Genomic DNA, 18,365 nt, shown 5'->3' on the forward strand with positions numbered 1-18,365 from the left:
ATAATACAAATTACTTAATAGTTACCTGCTCTCCCACCCCAAGAATGTTCTTGTTTCCTTTACTTTAGCAGGTGGTATGATTAATATTAACTAACCCAAGGCCAGTATCACCAGATATCACCTGACTGCTTTAATATCACCAGACTGCTATTTTATCCCCCCCCTTTTTTTCTGCTATTTTATCCCCTTAAAATCAAGAATGTTTGATAAGATGTATAATGTTTGGTTGCTTTTATTTTTTCTTTATGATTATATTGTTTTCTTCTTTGTAAAAATGATTTCAGAAATAGCCCTTGACCTGGTTGTGGTTTCGGTCTTCTGCTCCAGAAAGAAAGTTTGATATCTGTATGTAAGAGCTTTCCAAATTTCAAGTCTTAGAATGTTGGCTTTTTTAGGGGCACCTGGGTGGTTCAGTCAGTTAATGTCCAACTCTTGATTTCAGCTCTGGTCATGGTCTCAGGGTTGTGAGACCAAGCCCTGCATCAGGCTCTGTGCTGGGTATGGAGCCTGCTCTGCCCATTTGTGCTCGCTTTAAAAAAAAAAAAAAAAAAAAAAAAAAAAGTTGGCTTTTTCTTTTTCTTTTTTCTTTTTTTTTTAATATTTATTTATTTATTTGACAGCAATCACCAGTAGACAGGGGGGAAACAGGCTCTCCGCCGAGCAGAGAGTCTGACTCGGGGCTCAATCCCAGGACCCTGGGATCATGACCTGAGTCGAAGGTAGAAGCTTTAACCCACTGAGCCACCCAGGCACCCCAGAAAGTGCTTTTTTTTTATAATGATACTTGCTCATACCCTCACTTCCTCCCAGAACTGCTCCTTCTTGACCAGTAACAACTCCTCCTCTTAGTATCTCTCTGTCCTGGCAGAGATTTAGAATCTTCTTCTCAGGTATGGTTGTTTTATTTGTTGGCTTTGTTTTCCCTTTTCCTTATATTAAAAAGAGAGAGAGAGAAATGTTAATTATCCTGTCTCTTACACTTTGGCATAGTTTTTCTTACAAAAATAAAATTCTTATCTGCCTGTATTCAGGAGCAGTCCCAAATCTGCCAACCCACAGCTGATGTTTTGTTAGACCCTCACTATTTTGAAAGTCATCTTTTTGCACCAACATATCTGTAAACATGCAGGAACTTTCACGTACAGATTCAGACTTCTGGCATCTCTTTGGAAATGTGGTGGTCTGGCAGCACCAAGCTCGGAAACAGTAAGCACCAGAGTGGGGTGGCTGCTGCCTGTGTACTTGCGGCTCATTGCCCCTCCGTGTTTGTTTTCTCTGCTCAACTTAGTGATGATATCATTTGCCATTTGCCTTTGCACTTAGCTGGGGAGTGTGGTTGGTTTTGTTCCATTTCTCTTCTCACTTCCCTTACACCTGTCCCCTCCCTTCCATTGGTGGAGAGAGATTTTCCTATCGTCCCTAACCGGAGAAATGTTTGCCTGTAGTCATGCTTCTGTTTGGCGAAGGACCATGGGATTTTTGCCTGTAGCCAGCCTTCTTTACTTCTTTATAAACACCAGTGGCCTTTTTGGCATTTGTGTTTCCCTGTTGTAGAAAAGAGGGGCTGTTGTCCTCTAGCAGTAGAGCAGCGTGTAGAGGTCATTGTCAGGAGGGGAGATGAGATAGTAGTATTCAGACTCACATCAGACATAAGCTGAGCCCAGGGAGGGAAGAGACCGTGGGGAAGGCCTTGGGCTGGCCTTGACCACTTGCAACACAGTCTTAGGTGGGTTCTCTTTTTATCACCATTTAGGGAACCCTAGAAAGCTAGTAAGTTAATTGTGGAGCAGAAAAGAAAGGGCAGATGCCCTGTCAGAGGTCCCCAAGACCACTTTCAAGTTCAGTGATTTGCCAGAGGAATTGACAGAACTCGGAAAATCTGTAGTACTTATGGTTATGATTTATCACAGCAAAAGAATCATGAAAATCAGCAGAGTAAAAAGGCACACAGGGCACAGTCCAGGAGAAGTTTCCTATTGTCCTCACCCAGTGGAGTTTCATGGACCTAATTTTTCCAGAAACGATGTTGTGAAACCTCATACAAAGTATTGCCAACTAGAGAAGCTCCCCCAAGCCTTGGTGTCCAGGGTTTTTACTGGGGGTCAGTCATGTAGGCATCAGGCACCTGCATGACTCAGTCTCCAAGCCCCCGCAGCTCTCTCAGAGGTCAGACAAGGACGCAGTATGACCCAGGCCTCAGGCAGACACAAACAGGTGATGACTGGAAGTCATGTTGCCATAAACGATCTGACCTGGCTGAGGCCTGGGGTCTGCAAAGGTACTCTTACCTGCAGGATATTCTGTGGACTTGGAGGAGCCCAGGAGTGGTTGAGGGCCAGGCCTGAAGCGCTTTGCAGTATGTATGCCGGGCCTACTGTGCTAACCCTTTACTGCACCCCCTCCAGAGTAAGAAAAGCCAGCTTTGTTAAGGGAAGTAGGGTGGAATGGAGACAAGGACATCTGACCAGGAAACTGCATCACAGATGGGTTGGACTAAGTTTTTTGCTATGCTTTTTGGTCCTAAGATCCTTTGGCTAGAAGGTTGTTTATAAAATCTTGTTCCCTTGTCAGCCTAGCATCCAGCACAGTGTTCTGGGGCAGGGGGGATGCATATGTAGAAGAATATTTCAGTCTTAGGGTAGAGAGCAGTAGGGGACGGATTCCAGAAGGCCTGTGATCTCTTAAGCTGCGAAATGAAAGATAACAGGAGTTAACCAAGCAGAGGTGATGGGAGTGGACCCCAGGGGTGGTGTGGAGGCCTTATAGATGATTACAGAGTTTGAGTGTTAGCCCCCCTGTCCGGGAGGGCTCACTGTTGCAGAGAGTTCAGCGGGGAAATGGTGAGATGTGTGTTTGGGGATTATCACTCTGGCTGCTGTGTGGCCACCTGGGGAGCGGAGGTAGCTGGGCAGATCAGCTGGGGAACTTCCAGAGCTTAGCCAGACAGGAGACGACTGTAGCCTGACCCAGTGTCATATACTCTGCCATCACGAGTTGTGCCATCATTCTGCAGTGTATGCAAACAGCGAATCATTATGCCGTGGGCTTGAAACTATTACAGTGTTCTATGTTAACTATATCTCAGTAAAAAAAATTTTTTTTAAAGATTTAATGTATTTATTTGACAGAGATCACAAGTAGGCAGAGAGGCAGGCAGAGAGAGAGAAGGGGAAGCAGGCTCCCCGCCGAGCAGAGAGCCCGATGCGGGGCTCGATCCCAGGACCCTGGGATCATGACCTGAGCTGAAGGCAGAGGCTTTAACCCACTGAGCCACCCAGGTGCCCTCAGTAAAAATTTTTTGAAGATAAGATTAAACAAGTTATAAAGACACCCACTAAATCAAAAATAGAAGCTCTCCACATTTTCAGAAAAGATAGAAACAGATACCACGTTTTCAAAGAGTTTAAAGAATCTACAAAGAAATTGAAGGCATCATATAAATAATGAAAAACTGAGACCAAATATATGTCAAATTGATAAATATAAATGGGTCAAACTAATTCGCATTGACTCATAAAGCAGAATCCAACTCTTTGCTATATACAAGGGACCCAAAACAAAATAATTCAGAAATCTTTGCATTTGTGCAAAAAAACCAAAAAAGGGGCGCCTGGGTGGCTCAGTGGGTTAAAGCCTCTGCCTTCCGCGCAGGTCATGATCCCAGGGTCCTGGGATCGAGCCACGCATCGGGCTCTCTGCTCCGTGGGGAGCCTGCTTCCTCCCTCTCTCTCTGTGCCTGCCTCTCTGCCTACTTGTGATCTCTGTCAAATAAATAAATAAAAATATTTAAAAAAAGAAAGAAAAACAAACAAACCAAAAAAACGGCTGTAGGGAAGCAGAATTGATAGGACTTAGTGATTTAAGATAATGGAAGGAGAGGCTGGAGAGCCTCTCTGCTTTCTAACTTAAGTGACATCACATCTGTTCTTCTGATTAATACCAAAAGGACATTTTTGTGGCATTCGTTCCTTTCTGTTGGATTTTATCTTGAAACTTTATTTGATTAAACTTGGCTTAAAGGTCAGCTTGCTGGTTTGTGAACCTTTGACTGATGATTATCAGATATTGAAGGTGAAATTGACATGTGGTAGAAAGAACACTGGACCCTAAATCAGACACACCTGAATTCTAAGTTGAATTTGCCACTCGGTGGCATATCACAATTGGAATTTTTCTTAAGAATGGGAATGGTAGGGGGGTGCCTGGGTGACTCAGTGGGTTAGGCCTCTGCCTTCAGCTTATTACTGAGGAGAAAAATGCAGAGAAAAGAAGTTTTAAGAAAATGCAGTAATTAGGGGCACCTGGGTGGCTCAGTCTGTTAAACCGTTTCCTTCGGCTCAGGTGGTGGTCTCCGGGTCCTGGGATTGAGCCCTGCATCAGGCTCTCTGCTCGGTGGGGAGCCTACTTCCCCCTCCCCCTCTGCCTGCCTCTCTGCCTGCCTCTCTGCCTACTTGTGATCTCTCTCTGTCAAATAAAATCTTTTTTTTTTAAAAAAAAGGGAATGGTAGGGATGCCTGGGTGGTTCAGTTGGTTGGGCATCTGCCTTCGGCTCAGGTCATGATCTCAGTGTCTTGGGATTGATCCCAGCATTGGGCTTTCTGCTCAGTGGGGAGTCTGCTTTTCCCTTTCCCAATCCCCCTACTTGTGTGCACTCTCTCTCTGACAAAATCTTAAAAAAAAAAAAAAAAAAAAAAAGAGTGGGAATGGTAGTTGACTCAGGTGACAGAATGCAAAATAAATACAGACCCTGGATTTGAGAGCGAGTTTTGCTGCTTATTAGCTACGTACAGTCAAGTAACAACCTTTATTTACTAAATGGGAATATAAAATGTACCTCCTGTGATGTTTTGAGAATGAATGAGGCAACACCTGTGAAGCACTGATGCACTAGGACAGGGTAAGACACTAAGTGGCCCGTGGGTGGGGACTTCATTGTTGGCTCCCCACATGCCTGCCTCTAAGACAACAGTATGTCTCCAGTGCCAGTCCAGCCTGTTTGTGTCCATCCATACCTTCTGTTTTCCACACCTTCTCCCATGCAGTGGTTGATAGAATATAATTGGACTCGAGCTGCCTCTCTGTCGAGCCCATTTTCCTTTTTAATAAAATGAAGTTTTAATAAATAGAAATGGATTTTCTGTAATGAAAGGGGGGAGTACTTTTATCAGCTCAGGTTCTTGCAGAAAAATTAATCATTTAAAATGTGGCGTCTGTGCTTGCTTACTGTATGACGTGCAGCTACTACTTTACTCATACCCCTGCTGAGCTCCCAAGTGATTTTATCTTACGTATTTATTTTTTAAAGATCTTATTTATTTATTTGACAGACAGAGATCACAAGTAGGCAGAGAGGCAGGCAAGGGGGAGGGGAGCAGGCTCCCTGCCCAGCAGAGAGTGGGATGCAGGGCTTGTTCCCAGGACCCTGAGACCATGACCTGAGCGGAAGGAAAAGGTTTAACCCACTGAGCCACCCAGGCGCCCCTCCCAAGTGATTTTAATTCACTTTACAAAAAAGACACACAGTTTACTCAGATAAAAGCAACTAGATAAGGAAGCCAGAGAAGAGAAGGGCTGGAATTGCTAGAATAACGAGGCCTCATCAGGAATAGGTCAGTGCCCAGGAGTGATGGTGCCATGAGGTCCCGGCAGGCCAGCTCTGCCCCCTCAGTAACTTGTACGGAAGCTTGGGTGTTGTGGGTGCTACCAGGCAAAACTTTGTCCTGGAGTAAACAAGACTAAAGCAACATTCAAGGCTCTGCTATATCTTTGTAGAAGCTCATAACATCTGTGATCAGGGCTTTTCCTCATACCTGCTCCAAAGCTGGCACAAGTGGGTGGGTGTTTGGTTTTCCTCTTTACCCCCGCTCCTCCATTGGGTTATTAAAGCTGGAAGCTTGAGAGAGATTCTCCCTCTCTAAACTTATTGAGATAATTTACATGTAATACAATTCTCTTTATAAAGTATACCATTTTTTGGCTTTTAGTATACTCTGAGTTGTGGGAGTCAAACATTTCCCCGTCCCAGAAGAGCCCCTGAAAGGTTGCTCCTCGCACCTCCTGGACTTCCCTTCCCTCCCAGACGTGCATAAAAACGAGTCCATTTTCTGTGGATTTGCCTCACTGGACCGCTCACATCAATGGAAGCATATATTATCCGGTCCTGCGGGACTGGCTTTTTGGTGGGGCATAATGTTTTCAAGGTTCATCTGTGTTGAAACATGCATTAGCACTCATTCTATTTTACAGTGGTGTTGGCTGACGCCATGTTTGGGTTATCCATCCATCACATGCTGCGTATTTGGGTGTAAGAGATGTCCTTGATTTCTTCCTCTCTTGGACTTCCACATCCATCCATCTGTGACTAGTGCCCCTTGTCCCGCCAAATTGCACAGTCGTGTGTCCGTAGCACCTGGCCGCCTTGGCAGCTGCCCCTCTGTCTCTGCCCCCGTGGCTTCCATTCTCTACGAGACAGCAGCAGGGGGACCGCAGATAAATGAGGTTGTCTCACTTCTCTCCTTTCAGCCCTGGCTGTGTCCTGCAAAGCCCTGCATGAGGGTGTTGCAAAATCTGATGCCTTCAGGGAACAGGCAGGGTGTAGGCCAGTCCAGGGTGGCAGGGCCTGGGGCCACCGGAGCAGGCACACCTCAGGACCTTCCAGTTCCAGACATTTCAGACAAAACCTACAGGGTCATCCCTGCCCCTCAAGGTCAGGCTCCACTCCTGCATGTTATTCACTCTCGTGCTGACTGTTTTTCAGACAAAACAGTCTTTCCTCACGCATGCCAAGCTGCTGTTCTCCTCGGGTCTTTGTGCACACTGTGCCCACCGCCTGTCATCTCCTCCCTGGACCCTTTCTTCACGCCAGCGCGACTCTACCTGCCACCCATGTTCCCCTTTCTGTTCTCTGCGCATTCCCGGGTTTGTGGGGCGGGCCTGCCCCTTCATCTGCCCGCCTCCCTGGGCCCAGCTGGTCCACTGAGAGAGGGATGTGTTTGCTGCGTGTGTCAAGCATTGGTCATTAAGTTGTGTTAAAAAATGAGTGTAGGGAATAAATCGCCGGAAGACAAATGACCATTTCTAAGTGAGAGTAAGTTGTCTTTTTGTGGGATTTCACACTCATTTGGGTAACAGGTATCTTTACCGATGCTGTGTGTAATCACAAGGGGGTGTGTATAGGTAGAAATGTAAACATCCTGATCAGAAAAGGTATTTGTTCTCATTACATGGAGTAGTCATAGCAGTTTCCTGGATTCTTGGATTCCCCTCTCTGCCACTTAGAACATTCTCCACCATAAATCTTTCTTTACTGGAGCTGTGTTTCTTCCCTCTGGTGCACCTCATTCACCAGCAACACACATCTCCCTGACAAGGAGTCCACAGTGCTTGTTCTTGGTTTAGGGCAAAGTACAAGTGTTCTAATGACTTGGAAATTAGTTTGTACCCATACTCTGGTCACTTACTGATGATTATGTTCCTTATTATCCTCCTCGAAATAAAATTCACTATGCTAATGTTCAGATCTCGTGACATAAGAGAGTTAAAAGTGATTGACGTCTGGAAGAGAGTTCAGGGCTTGCTTTCCTCCTGGACTTTTCACACAGTCTACAGAATGCACTTTGGAACCCACAGAGCTCATACAGGGTGTTCTTGTGATATTTGAGAAGCTACCAGAAATAAATTCGCTAGTACCTTTTGCCTCACATTCTCTTACCATTTTTCTCTCTTTAGGTGCTATTTCAAGTGGTTTCAGGCTGGAAGAGTCTCCATTTGTTCCCTATGACTTTATGAACAGCAGTACTTCTCCAGCCAGCCCTCCGGGTTCAATAGGAGATGGCTGGCCACGTGCCAAATCGCCTAACGGCTCTAGCAGTGTTAACTGGCCACCAGGTAAAGTGCAGACCGAGGCTCTGCCTCCCTCACGGTGTCCTTCCCGCTCAGTGTTCTAGTGATGTAGGCCAGTTCAGATGGATCAGCCTGCGCTCTGCTAGGGCTGGGAAGGAACAGAGGAGCCAGTCTGGCCTGTTACCAGTGCCTTTATGCTCCAGGCAGTAAAGAGGGAGGGAGTCCCCCTGGCCGGCGTGAGGAGTAAGATAAAAAAAACATTCAGGGCTCCTCTTCATCTGCACCAGGGGACTAACTTGATGGTATTTCATTTGGGCTGAGACATTACCGGCAATGGACTTAACAGCCTTCTTTTCTGTTTGCATTGCTGTGGCTTGTGATTTAATAAAGCACTTTACAGTGTTATCATTTAGGTGCCTGGTAGGCCCAGCTGGTAGAGCATGCGACTCTTGATCTAGGGGTTGTGAGTTCGAGCTTCATATTGAGTGTAGATATTACTTAAAAATATTTTTTAAGATTTTATTTATTTGAGAGAGCATGTGAGAGAGAATATGAGCAAGGGAAAGGATAGAGGGAGAAAGAGAAGCAGACTCCTTGCTGAGCAGAGAGCCCAATGCAGGACTTGATCCCAAGACCCTGAGCTCATGACCTGAGCCAAAGGCAGATCCTCAACTGATTGAGCCACCCAGGTACCCCAAAACTAAAATCTAAAAAAAATAAGAGTGGCTAGGTGGCTCAGTCGGTTGAGCATCTGGCTTCGGTTCAGATCGTGGATCCTGGATCCTGGGATCGAGTGCCACCCCGGGCTCCCTGCTTGGTAAGGAGTCTGCTTCTCCCTCTCTCGTTGCTTCTCCCCCTGCCATGCTTGTGCGCACGCGGTCTCTCTCTGTCTGTCAAATAAATAAGTAAAATCTTTTAAAAATAAAAAATAAAAATAATTTTAAAAGTGTTACTATTTAAAAATATATGAACCCTGAGAAATTATTTCATTTGCAAAAATACACAAGTCATTCATAAATAGCAGCTTATGTTACACTACCTGTAGTACTAAATCAGCCTCATAGAGTACTAGTATTAACTGGAAAATATTTGAGAATTGCACAGGCTTTAGGAATACAAGTTTTGGATATTTAATAATGGATCTTTAAGTTGATTAAGCCCAAACTAATTTTACATGTTTGTTTCCAGAATTTCGCCCTGGTGAACCATGGAAAGGTTATCCAAACATTGACCCTGAAACTGACCCTTACGTCACTCCTGGCAGTGTCATAAACAATCTTTCAATTAATACTGTGCGGGAAGTTGACCACCTCAGGGACAGGAACAGTGGTACGTAGATGGGTACAAGTCAGAATTTCTGAAAGACGCTGGATGATGTGATTTAAGAATGGTTCACAGAGGATGAGAAACTTTTAGCCCTTCATAGCACCTGACATCCAAGGGAGTCATGAAAATAAAAAGTGAATTCTCAATTTTCCCATAGGTGATTCTTTGCCACTTTAAAAATGACGAGGATTTATTGTCACTTGATATGGTTTACACATATATTCACTTAACACAAAGTACCAACAAATACTTGCTTTCCAGGAATTGTAGTAGCAACTGAAAGGTTGTTACCTACTTTATAACAAGTTTCAGTGTTGTGATTATTAAGAAGTGGGCATTTCTTACAGAAGATGTTATCATTCATTTATACACTCTTGTTCTTAAAGGACTTCCATGTGAAGAACCAATTTAGCTTTCTTTGTCTCTCTGAAAGTAAAAAATTAAGACCATTTGAAGGGTCCCTCCACTTCGGATGCACTTTTTAATGAGTTATCAAATACAGTCATCCTACCATCTCCCGTATAGTTTTCCCTCACCCCAGTCATTTAAAGTATTCTCTGCATGCACCTGAAGGAAGGTGAAGGAGTGAAAGAAAATATTTTGTTTCCGTTCAAAACCTGCATCCTCCTATTCCTCTAGACAATTTATAACAAGATGCAAACAGCATTTTACATTAAATGTATGATTTTGTTAACAGGTGTTTGCCATATCACAATGGCAAGGAAAGAATCCTCCTCATTCGAAAATGGCTGAATTTAACAGACCACTGTGTAGAAGTAGTTAAAGTACCCACAGCTTTTGCAGCAGAACAGCGGGGAGAGAGCCAAGGGTAGAGTCTCACAGCCTTGTATGTAGTTAGTGGAAGAATCTTGCGGCTTGCAGAGACAGACTTCTTGTTGTAGAAGATTGTTGGTCAGGAGAGGAGTTTAGATTTGAGGTTAGAAGACATGAACCGTTGAAGGTTTTGAGTGGAAGTCTTGCCATTGAGGGTAGACGGTCTGACAGTGACTAGCAGGAGGGATGGGGTGGGAGGCCAGGTTGGAGCTATTACAGATCCAGATGACAGTCCAGCCTGCAGTGGGGCGAGTGATCGAGGGGGATTCAAAAATGGGATAGTCTGGTTTGGGAGGCTGCTGTGGGGAGTGATGGAGGGTGAGGACCTGCTGGTATTAGGATGTCCCGGGGGCGGGGGGGTGTCTGGTGAGCAGTCCCTGGAGTTCAGTCAGGGCTTGGGGGCAGGAGGAACTAGCCCTCCTTCTGGAGGCTGGACTGGGACACGGAGCCAGTGTCGTCTTGGAGTGTCAGGCAGAGGAGGGAAGCTACCTCCCTGAGCTACAGTCGGAACGGTGAGCAGGGAGGAAGGTGCAGTTGTGGGCACCGTGCCTGAACCCCAGCATCTGTTTCTTTCTCGTGGCCTACGGTTGGATCGCGACCTCACGGGAAGCTCCTGCTTATTCTTCATGTGCCGTGCCCCTTGCTCTGGGGATGACTGATCGGGCTCTTCCCCCACATAGGGTCATCCTCATCCTTGAACACCACGCTGCCTTCAACTAGTGCCTGGTCATCCATTCGTGCCTCCAACTACAACGTTCCCCTCAGCAGTACAGCACAAAGCACTTCAGGTGGGCCTTGTCCCGGGCTTGTTGAGGCCCTGTCAGAGGAATGGGGGACTCAGCACCTGGGGCGGGGGCTGTTGTGGGGAACCCTCTTCTCTTTATTTGAAGTATTCTTAGTCCGGAGGTAGGAGAATATATTTCTGAGCCTGGGAAAATACTTGTAACACCATTTGTCCCTTTTTAAAATTGGCTGGACCCAGCAGTCGTTTCTAAAACAATCTCCTTTCACTGAGCCCCTCTCACTCTCTTGTCTGAGAGCCAGCTCATTAAATGCAGTTTCATTTGAAGCAGTTCTCAAATGAGGCAGCTTTTATTTTTGTAATGTCCTATCCTTTGCAGACTGCTACTTCTGTAAAAAGTGTAGGAAACCTGACCTTGGAATTGCTAGAAAAGCAATCGCATACTTGGGAGCTCTGGCCATGTCCGACTACTGTCTGCTTATGACCATGCTCTCTGAGTTTTCTCTACTTGTTCTGTCGGAGACCAGTGAGAACTTGTGTGGTGACCAGGCTCCCCACCACTTTGAGTCTCACTCACTTAAGGGAGGTGCACTTTATGAATCAAGTAGAAACATAATGGACAGTGACAGAAGTTATAAAATTTTCCATCCACTTCTGCCCCCTCATGGTATTGTAGGATTATTTTGAACGAGTTTACCATGTGCCTGATCCCTGCACACCCCCATTGCCATGAGGCAGGACACATCAGGAAGTGAGCTTTCTTCTTCTTCTTTTTTTAAAAACCAGACAGGCCTGGATTTGAATCCTGGCTGTGCACGGGACCCATAGGCAAGTTGCTTAACCTCTCTGACCTCGGTAGGATGTGTGTCAGGATTAGAGCTAGTACGCACCGAGTGCCCGGGAGCCTGGCGCTCGGCACAGAGAGACGCCCGGTGAACGTCTGCTGTGAGGACTCCCTGAGTTGGGGCTACTTTTCTGGTCCTTTTTCCCATGTGTAAACCAGAGAGTTCTAAGATCTATTTAATGACCTATGTGACAATCTCGAGTGACTCAGTCATGGTCCTAAAGGTAAGAAGTTCCCAGGTGCTGTTTCAGAGCAAGCAGTGTTTTTTGTTTTGTTCTGATTTCCATTGCAGTATAGTTTTGTACACTGGGCTAGGAATTTCATGAGTCTTAAAAATTTTTAATAACAAATGGTTTGAGTGTTTTGAGTCAAGGGAACAGTTTCCTTTTGGCTTTTGGGGGGCAGTTTTAAGTTGGGGATTTTTAATAGGGTTTCTTTTTGGTTGATTTGCTTTTTGTGGGAGAATGGGGACTGTCATTAAATTTTCTCTTTTCTAAAAGCATTATTTTCCTCCCCCCCCCCCCCCCCCCGTGTTTTTTCCCCTGTGAGTAGCCAGAAATAGTGATTCCAAATTGACATGGTCTCCTGGTTCAGTTACAAACACCTCTCTGGCTCATGAGCTGTGGAAGGTCCCTTTACCACCTAAAAACATCACTGCTCCGTCCCGCCCACCTCCGGGACTGACTGGTCAGAAGCCACCCTTGTCTACATGGGATAACTCTCCCCTTCGTGTAGGTGGAGGATGGGGAAATTCTGACGCCAGGTACACCCCAGGTAAGACAAACATGATGTTCGGGATGGTTTCTTGGGGTTCCTTTGCCGAGCAGGAATAAGTATGCACAGTGAGTCTAACAGACCTACGTGCATTACCCAGTATAAAGTAGGATTCGACCTCAGACGTGTGACTCCCAGCATATTGCCGCCTTCAGCAGTTTCTAAATTGTGAATCTTAAATTTACTTGGAATTGAACCTGGCTTACTGAAGAACATGTGGCCAAAGCCACACACAGTCAGTGGCCAGGTTAAGGTAATGGATATCCCCTCTTTCGAAGTTCCCTGGAGCCTGTCTGAGAAGATCTGCTCACTTCCTGCCCGTGGCAGCAGCGTGCTGCCCAGAGAGGCTGGGAAAGGTGGGAGCAGCCCAGCTGGGCCTGTTGCATGGCAGCTTGGCCTGTATCCTTAGGGTGATCTCCCATGTGTTGTTTCAGCAGGGACGTGCGAGAGTGGACGGGGGTACCGGTAGTTAACAGAGCAGGCCCAGCATTCCCAGGAAGACTGCCCTCCCCCCGTGCTGTGTCCTTTCCCTCCCTGCTCTTCCTGCACGGGACTCTCACTGGCTTAGGACTGGCGTTGTGTCCCTGCCCTGACACGCACACAGATTGAACTAGCTGTCTACCAGTTCTGCCAGTACATATGGTCTCGGTCTTCATTCTCCTCTGTCTCAGAACTGTAGCTGACTTTCTCATCTCTAGCCTGAAAACAGTAAAACTTCACAGCAGTGTCCAGTCTTTAGGCTTAGCAGGCTAAGCTTTGACAGAAAGCTTAGCAGTGTTTGCTTTGGGGGAAAGGTTTAAGGGAGGGGGAGTGCTTTTTAATTCCATGAAGGGATCCAAGCTACTAGACATACACAAATGTAGTAGGTGTCCTGTGTGAGTGGTTCTTCCCAGGCCGAGGGTGCGTCTGGTGCCAGCCAGTAGCAGCACAGTGACGGGAGAGGGTCTGGTGCCCAGGGGTCCCACACGCAGGTGGCTGGTGGAACCCAGTAAGGGTCAACCAGGCCAAGCAGAGAGGATACGTATGGCAAGGCGAGCTGCCCAGGAACGCACGAGCGCTCCTTGCTAGAGACAGGGATGAGTGAGCCAGTGCAGGGAGAGACCAGGAGGCAGCGTCACAGAGCCGTCTTCCTCAGGCACGCCGCCATGTTGGTGAGGGACCTCGGGCGCTCACAAGAATAACTGGATCCTCAAGTTCTGCTGGGAGCGCGGGTGCCCTGGGGCTGAGCAGGAAGGCCAGTCTTGGAGCTCCCTGGGAGCCGGACAGACACAGAAACATCCGGGTGATTGCAGGCCGGCTCTTCCTGATTGAAGTCCAGTGGGGACACAGCGTTACAGTAGTTTCAGATAGACGACCCAGTGATCCAGCGAGTCTCCATGTGACTCTGCTGGCCACCAGTGTACCTACCATCTGTCCCCACACACTGTTCAGTACCATTGACTGTATTCCTGACACTGAACCTTTCCCTCCTCCTGTCTTATTCATTCCCTAACTGGAAACCTGTACCACCTCCTCCCCTTCCCATTTTGCCCACGCCCCACCTTTGCCCCGGCAACCATCAGTTCTTTCACCATGTTTATAGGTCAGAGCTGGCTTTGTTCACTTGTTTTGTTTTTTTAAATTCCACAGACAAGTAATATTGTACAGTATTTGCCTTTCTCTGTCTGATGTATTTCATTAGCATACAATACCTTCCATATGGTATATGTCCATATGGTATATAGGTCCATCCATGTCCTATGTGGCGAGATCATATCCATTTTGTGCATTTTGTGGCTGAGTGATACTCCATTTTATATATATGCCACGTTTTCCTTATCCATTTGTCTGTTGATGGACACTGATTACAAGCTTTTAAATCCCCTCATGCATGCAGAGTTATCAGACCATACCTTAGATAATCACAGAGGCCTTTCCTCAGAGGTGCCATTTTGAGATAGTTTTAGCTATATAAATGAAAAGATGGAAAAGGGATATGGCCTTTTGCGGCCCCCTTGCCTGCCCGTGATGAGCTGGCAGCTGTCTGAGCTCACTCTTCCCAGAGGCAGAGCCACCTGCCCTAGAAAGTCATGCCTGCTCAGAGCTGGCGTGAGGGCAGTCGGAGCCGCGGGTGAGATTACTCCAGGTAGAGGTGCGGGCAGTGGGGAGGGCGCCAGGGCCCGAGTGCTCCTCCTGCACAGCTGTCACTTGACTGAGATGCGTGTGTCGACTGTCCTTCGTGCCTTAGCTGAGGAAAACTGACTTGTCCTTCTTTGTCCTTAGGTTCCAGCTGGGGTGAGAGCAGCTCAGGGAGAATAACAAATTGGCTTGTTCTAAAGAACCTTACACCTCAGGTAAGAGCACCAGGCTTCCTGGCCTATAGGCATGTGCCAGGAGACACGGGAACAGAGGGTTCCAGTCTGGTTTGAGAGAAGGTTCGACCTAGGCCTCCCATGTGCTACCAATTAGACGTCAAGGCGGGACCAAGGAAGTAGCAGCGGGTGATCTTTGGATGCCTCAGGCAGGCTAGGTCTGACCGAGTTTGTTTACACTATAAACCGTGCACAGAGCTGACCAAAATAGATGCCTCTGTCTCACCGCAGAGGCACTGATGGCGTAGGTCTGGGCTAGGATTAGAGCCTGCGCTCTCCTGCAGGTGGTCCTTGAGCGGCAGTCAAGAAACCCTGGTCTGCCCTCGTAGATGAGAACATCTCCTTAGGCCCCGGACCACCCCTCCTCTGGAGGCTGGATGTTAAGAGCCCACCCCCTCCTCTCCCAGGGAGCAGTGCCTTGATGAATCCTGTCCTCAGGGCAGGGAAGAGAGAAGACATGAAGCCACAGCAGGGCATGGCTAACTAAGGAAGTGGGGATCTGGGGAATGTCCCGGAGTCTAGAGGCCACAGAGGTATGGCTCTGGGAGCAGTGGAGGTGGGGAGGGGGGCACTGGACCCCGTCACAGCAGTGAGGCCCAGTGAAGAGTGGCAGCAGGAGTGAAGAACCTCGGGCAGGAAAGAGGAGCAGAGTCCCAGCCTGGGACGACCTCCCCCGATGGTCCGCGTGGCGGCGCATCTAATCGGCGGCTCCCCACGCTCTGTTTCCTAGATCGATGGCTCAACTCTGCGTACTCTGTGCATGCAGCATGGCCCACTGATAACATTCCACCTGAACCTCCCACATGGAAATGCTCTGGTCCGTTACAGTTCAAAAGAAGAGGTAGTGAAGGCACAAAAGTCTCTGCACATGTAAGTTGGACATACGGTGCGTGCCACCTGGAAAATGCCCTCATGATTGGAAGGGTTTGGGTTCCCTTGTGTGTGGAAGCACAGCCGATGACACTGTGTGTCATCTCCGGGCCGGCGCGCGGGGTCCTGCGGTGAGAGTGCTTCGTGAGGTGGCAGCCTCGCTCTCGCTTGGGTTCCAAGCACTGCCCCTCAAAATGGCCCTAGAAAATCTCTTGGATCACCTGTAGGTGACAAAAAACCATGATCCATCTGGATACCACAACCCTCACGTGTGGGGCAGGTGTTGCTCTGGGCCCCAGAGAGCCCTGGGCCGCATATGCTGCTGCCGGCGCCCTTGGCTTTGGAGCAGAGGCAGGGTGCACCCCTCACTTGGAGTCAGACCCTTAAGACACCCCGAGTCTTCACTGCGTCCCGTGTCTCTTCCCTCCAGGTGTGTATTGGGGAACACTACTATTCTTGCTGAGTTTGCCAGTGAAGAGGAGATCAGCCGTTTCTTTGCACAAAGTCAGTCTCTGACCCCTTCTCCTGGCTGGCAGTCTCTCGGGTCCAGCCAGAGCCGGCTGGGCTCCCTCGACTGTTCCCACTCGTTCTCCAGCCGGACCGATCTCAATCACTGGAATGGTGCTGGGCTGTCGGGAACTAACTGTGGAGACCTTCACGGCACTTCACTCTGGGGGACCCCACATTATTCCACAAGCCTGTGGGGTCCTCCCAGCAGCAGCGACCCCCGGGGAATTAGCAGCCCATCCCCCATTAATGCTTTTCTTTCTGTTGACCACCTGGGTGGGGGTGGAGAGTCCATGTAACGTGTAGATGTAGACTCATGAACTGTGACCTCAAGAAGCGAAAGAAAGGAGCACTAAGTTGGGCTCGCCGCCTGCAGCCAGGGGCCACCTGTGGGAACAGCTCTTCTCTGCACATTTTCCACTTTGTTTTCCCTGAAACATATCAGTTTGAATACTTGAATCATGCAGGCCAATATTATAATGTGAAAAGGTATCTGTCTATCTACACTCCCAGGTAGCGCCATACATGCTAAACCGTGTGGGATGAGCTCACTCGCGTGTATTCATCATGTTTAGCCTTCGGGTCCTTTTCTTCTTCCTCCTGCCCCTTCCCTCCTCTCCTTCCCTGTCTCTCTCCCCATCCTTCACCTGCTGTTTCCCTTTTTTTTTTTTCTCCTCCTCTTTCTCTTTTTTTCTTTTTCCTTTTTCTTTTCTTTCTTTTTTTTTTTTTGCAAAACCATTTTTTTGGGCTGATAACGTATGAGCTTTTAACTTTGCACTGAATGATGTTCTCTCGTCTAATCGGCAATATGGGGGGGCAGCTGTTCCAGTGTAAATGTTTACTCAAGGACGTTCTTAAAGGTGTGCGCTCTCTACTATGCCTTGATGTTTGCCTACCTTACTGTGCTGTCGTGGAGTTTAAAAGACCGAGTTCTGATGCTGACGTACCTATTAATGAAAGTATTGCACCAGTGTTTTCATGTTCTAAAACTAAAGAATTTCGCTCTGCAGTTTGAAAAACTGTGGCCACAGCTGTGACTTGCAGCCCCCCTGCCACCCAGGACGGGCCCTGCACTTTGAATAGGCTTTCCATTTTGTTTTGAAGGTTCCCACGGTGAACCTTCTTGTTTACAGATTTTTTTGTTTGTTTTTTGAGAAAAAAAAAAAATGTTTACTCTTCCATCATATAAAAAAAATTTAAAAGACAAAAAAAAAAAACAATGGAGGATGATTTACAAGATGCTTTCTATCTCTGGGAAAAAGGAGCAGCATTTGGCCATGTTCTTCTGTTTTCTATTCCTGTCCTAAATCCAAGAGCATGGTTCTCAGGAAAACCAGTTCCCCGGTTAGGAAAAAAAAAAATTTTAAAAATAAAAAAAAAAAATCTCCTTGTAGTTTCTTATAGGAAAAAACAGAAAACCCCAACTTTTAGCACTGATACTACATATTGCTCTGTTAAAGAATTTTCTCTGCCAAAAAAAAGGAAAAAAAAACAAAAAAAAATGCTTAAAGCTGGAGTCGACATTCTGCTTTCAGACGCTGTCTTTTTATTAGTGAGTGATGACGGTTTGCGATAATCAATAGGTGATAATTTTTTGTAACCCCATCAAGTGGCTCTCTCTGTTTCTGCTCTCCTGTGACTGTGTTAATGTTGAACTGTTGTACCTTAAAGCCGAAATCAGTAACTATGCATACTGTAGCCAAGGTATTGGGCTTACAGAATTGTTCGTTGTATAAAGAAAATTTTAAATGTTGTTGCAAACTAACGAGTTACACCATTTTTAAACTTATTTTCCTCCTCGCCCCCTTTTTTTGCCCACAAATGGTATTATAATGCTTGCTTAGTCAAAGAAGACGGGCCAAACAAGGGTAAACATTTTAACAGTGCAGAATTTGCCATCATTTCATTGCCTTGATCTAACTGTTTGTGTCCTAAGATGCAAAAGAAGTCAGTGGCTTTTAACTGTTTACAAATAGAATGTGATTGTAAAATGTACAGTTTGGTTGTGTTTGAATTATGAAATCCCTCTCGATATAATAAACCATGACTTTTTGGCTGCTCAACATTAATTGTCTCTTTTTTGTGAATTTCTTTGTACGCTCTTTTTTACAATGAACGTTTCAATGTTGCTGTATATGAGGGTCCTCATAGAGCAACCGAGTACAAATCTAAGCAAATATTTGAACATTCTATCCGAACTTCTCCACAATTTCACCCTGAAATAATGTGAGAACAATGGGAAACTGTAGCTTGCTCCTTCCTACCCTCTCTGAGC

General features: G+C 46.7%; 1 protein-coding gene across 5 annotated transcripts in view; it reads left to right on the forward strand.

Annotated features, from left to right (window-relative positions):
• Positions 1-18,155, forward strand: part of TNRC6A (trinucleotide repeat containing adaptor 6A) — a 105,867-nt gene extending 87,712 nt beyond the window's left edge. For all 5 annotated transcript variants that reach the window (XM_045994016.1, XM_045994015.1, XM_045994019.1 and 2 more), the window contains 7 exons: positions 7,729-7,887; positions 9,031-9,171; positions 10,683-10,790; positions 12,141-12,362; positions 14,625-14,695; positions 15,444-15,583; positions 16,014-18,155. In XM_045994016.1, the coding sequence (XP_045849972.1) occupies positions 7,729-7,887; positions 9,031-9,171; positions 10,683-10,790; positions 12,141-12,362; positions 14,625-14,695; positions 15,444-15,583; positions 16,014-16,389 (1,217 nt within the window). In that variant the 3' untranslated portion in view covers positions 16,390-18,155. The remainder of the gene's footprint in view (positions 1-7,728; positions 7,888-9,030; positions 9,172-10,682; positions 10,791-12,140; positions 12,363-14,624; positions 14,696-15,443; positions 15,584-16,013) is intronic.
• The last annotated feature ends 210 nt before the right edge of the window (positions 18,156-18,365 follow it).

This window comes from Meles meles, chromosome 21 (genome assembly GCF_922984935.1).
Source record: "Meles meles chromosome 21, mMelMel3.1 paternal haplotype, whole genome shotgun sequence".
Lineage (NCBI taxonomy): Eukaryota > Metazoa > Chordata > Mammalia > Carnivora > Mustelidae > Meles > Meles meles.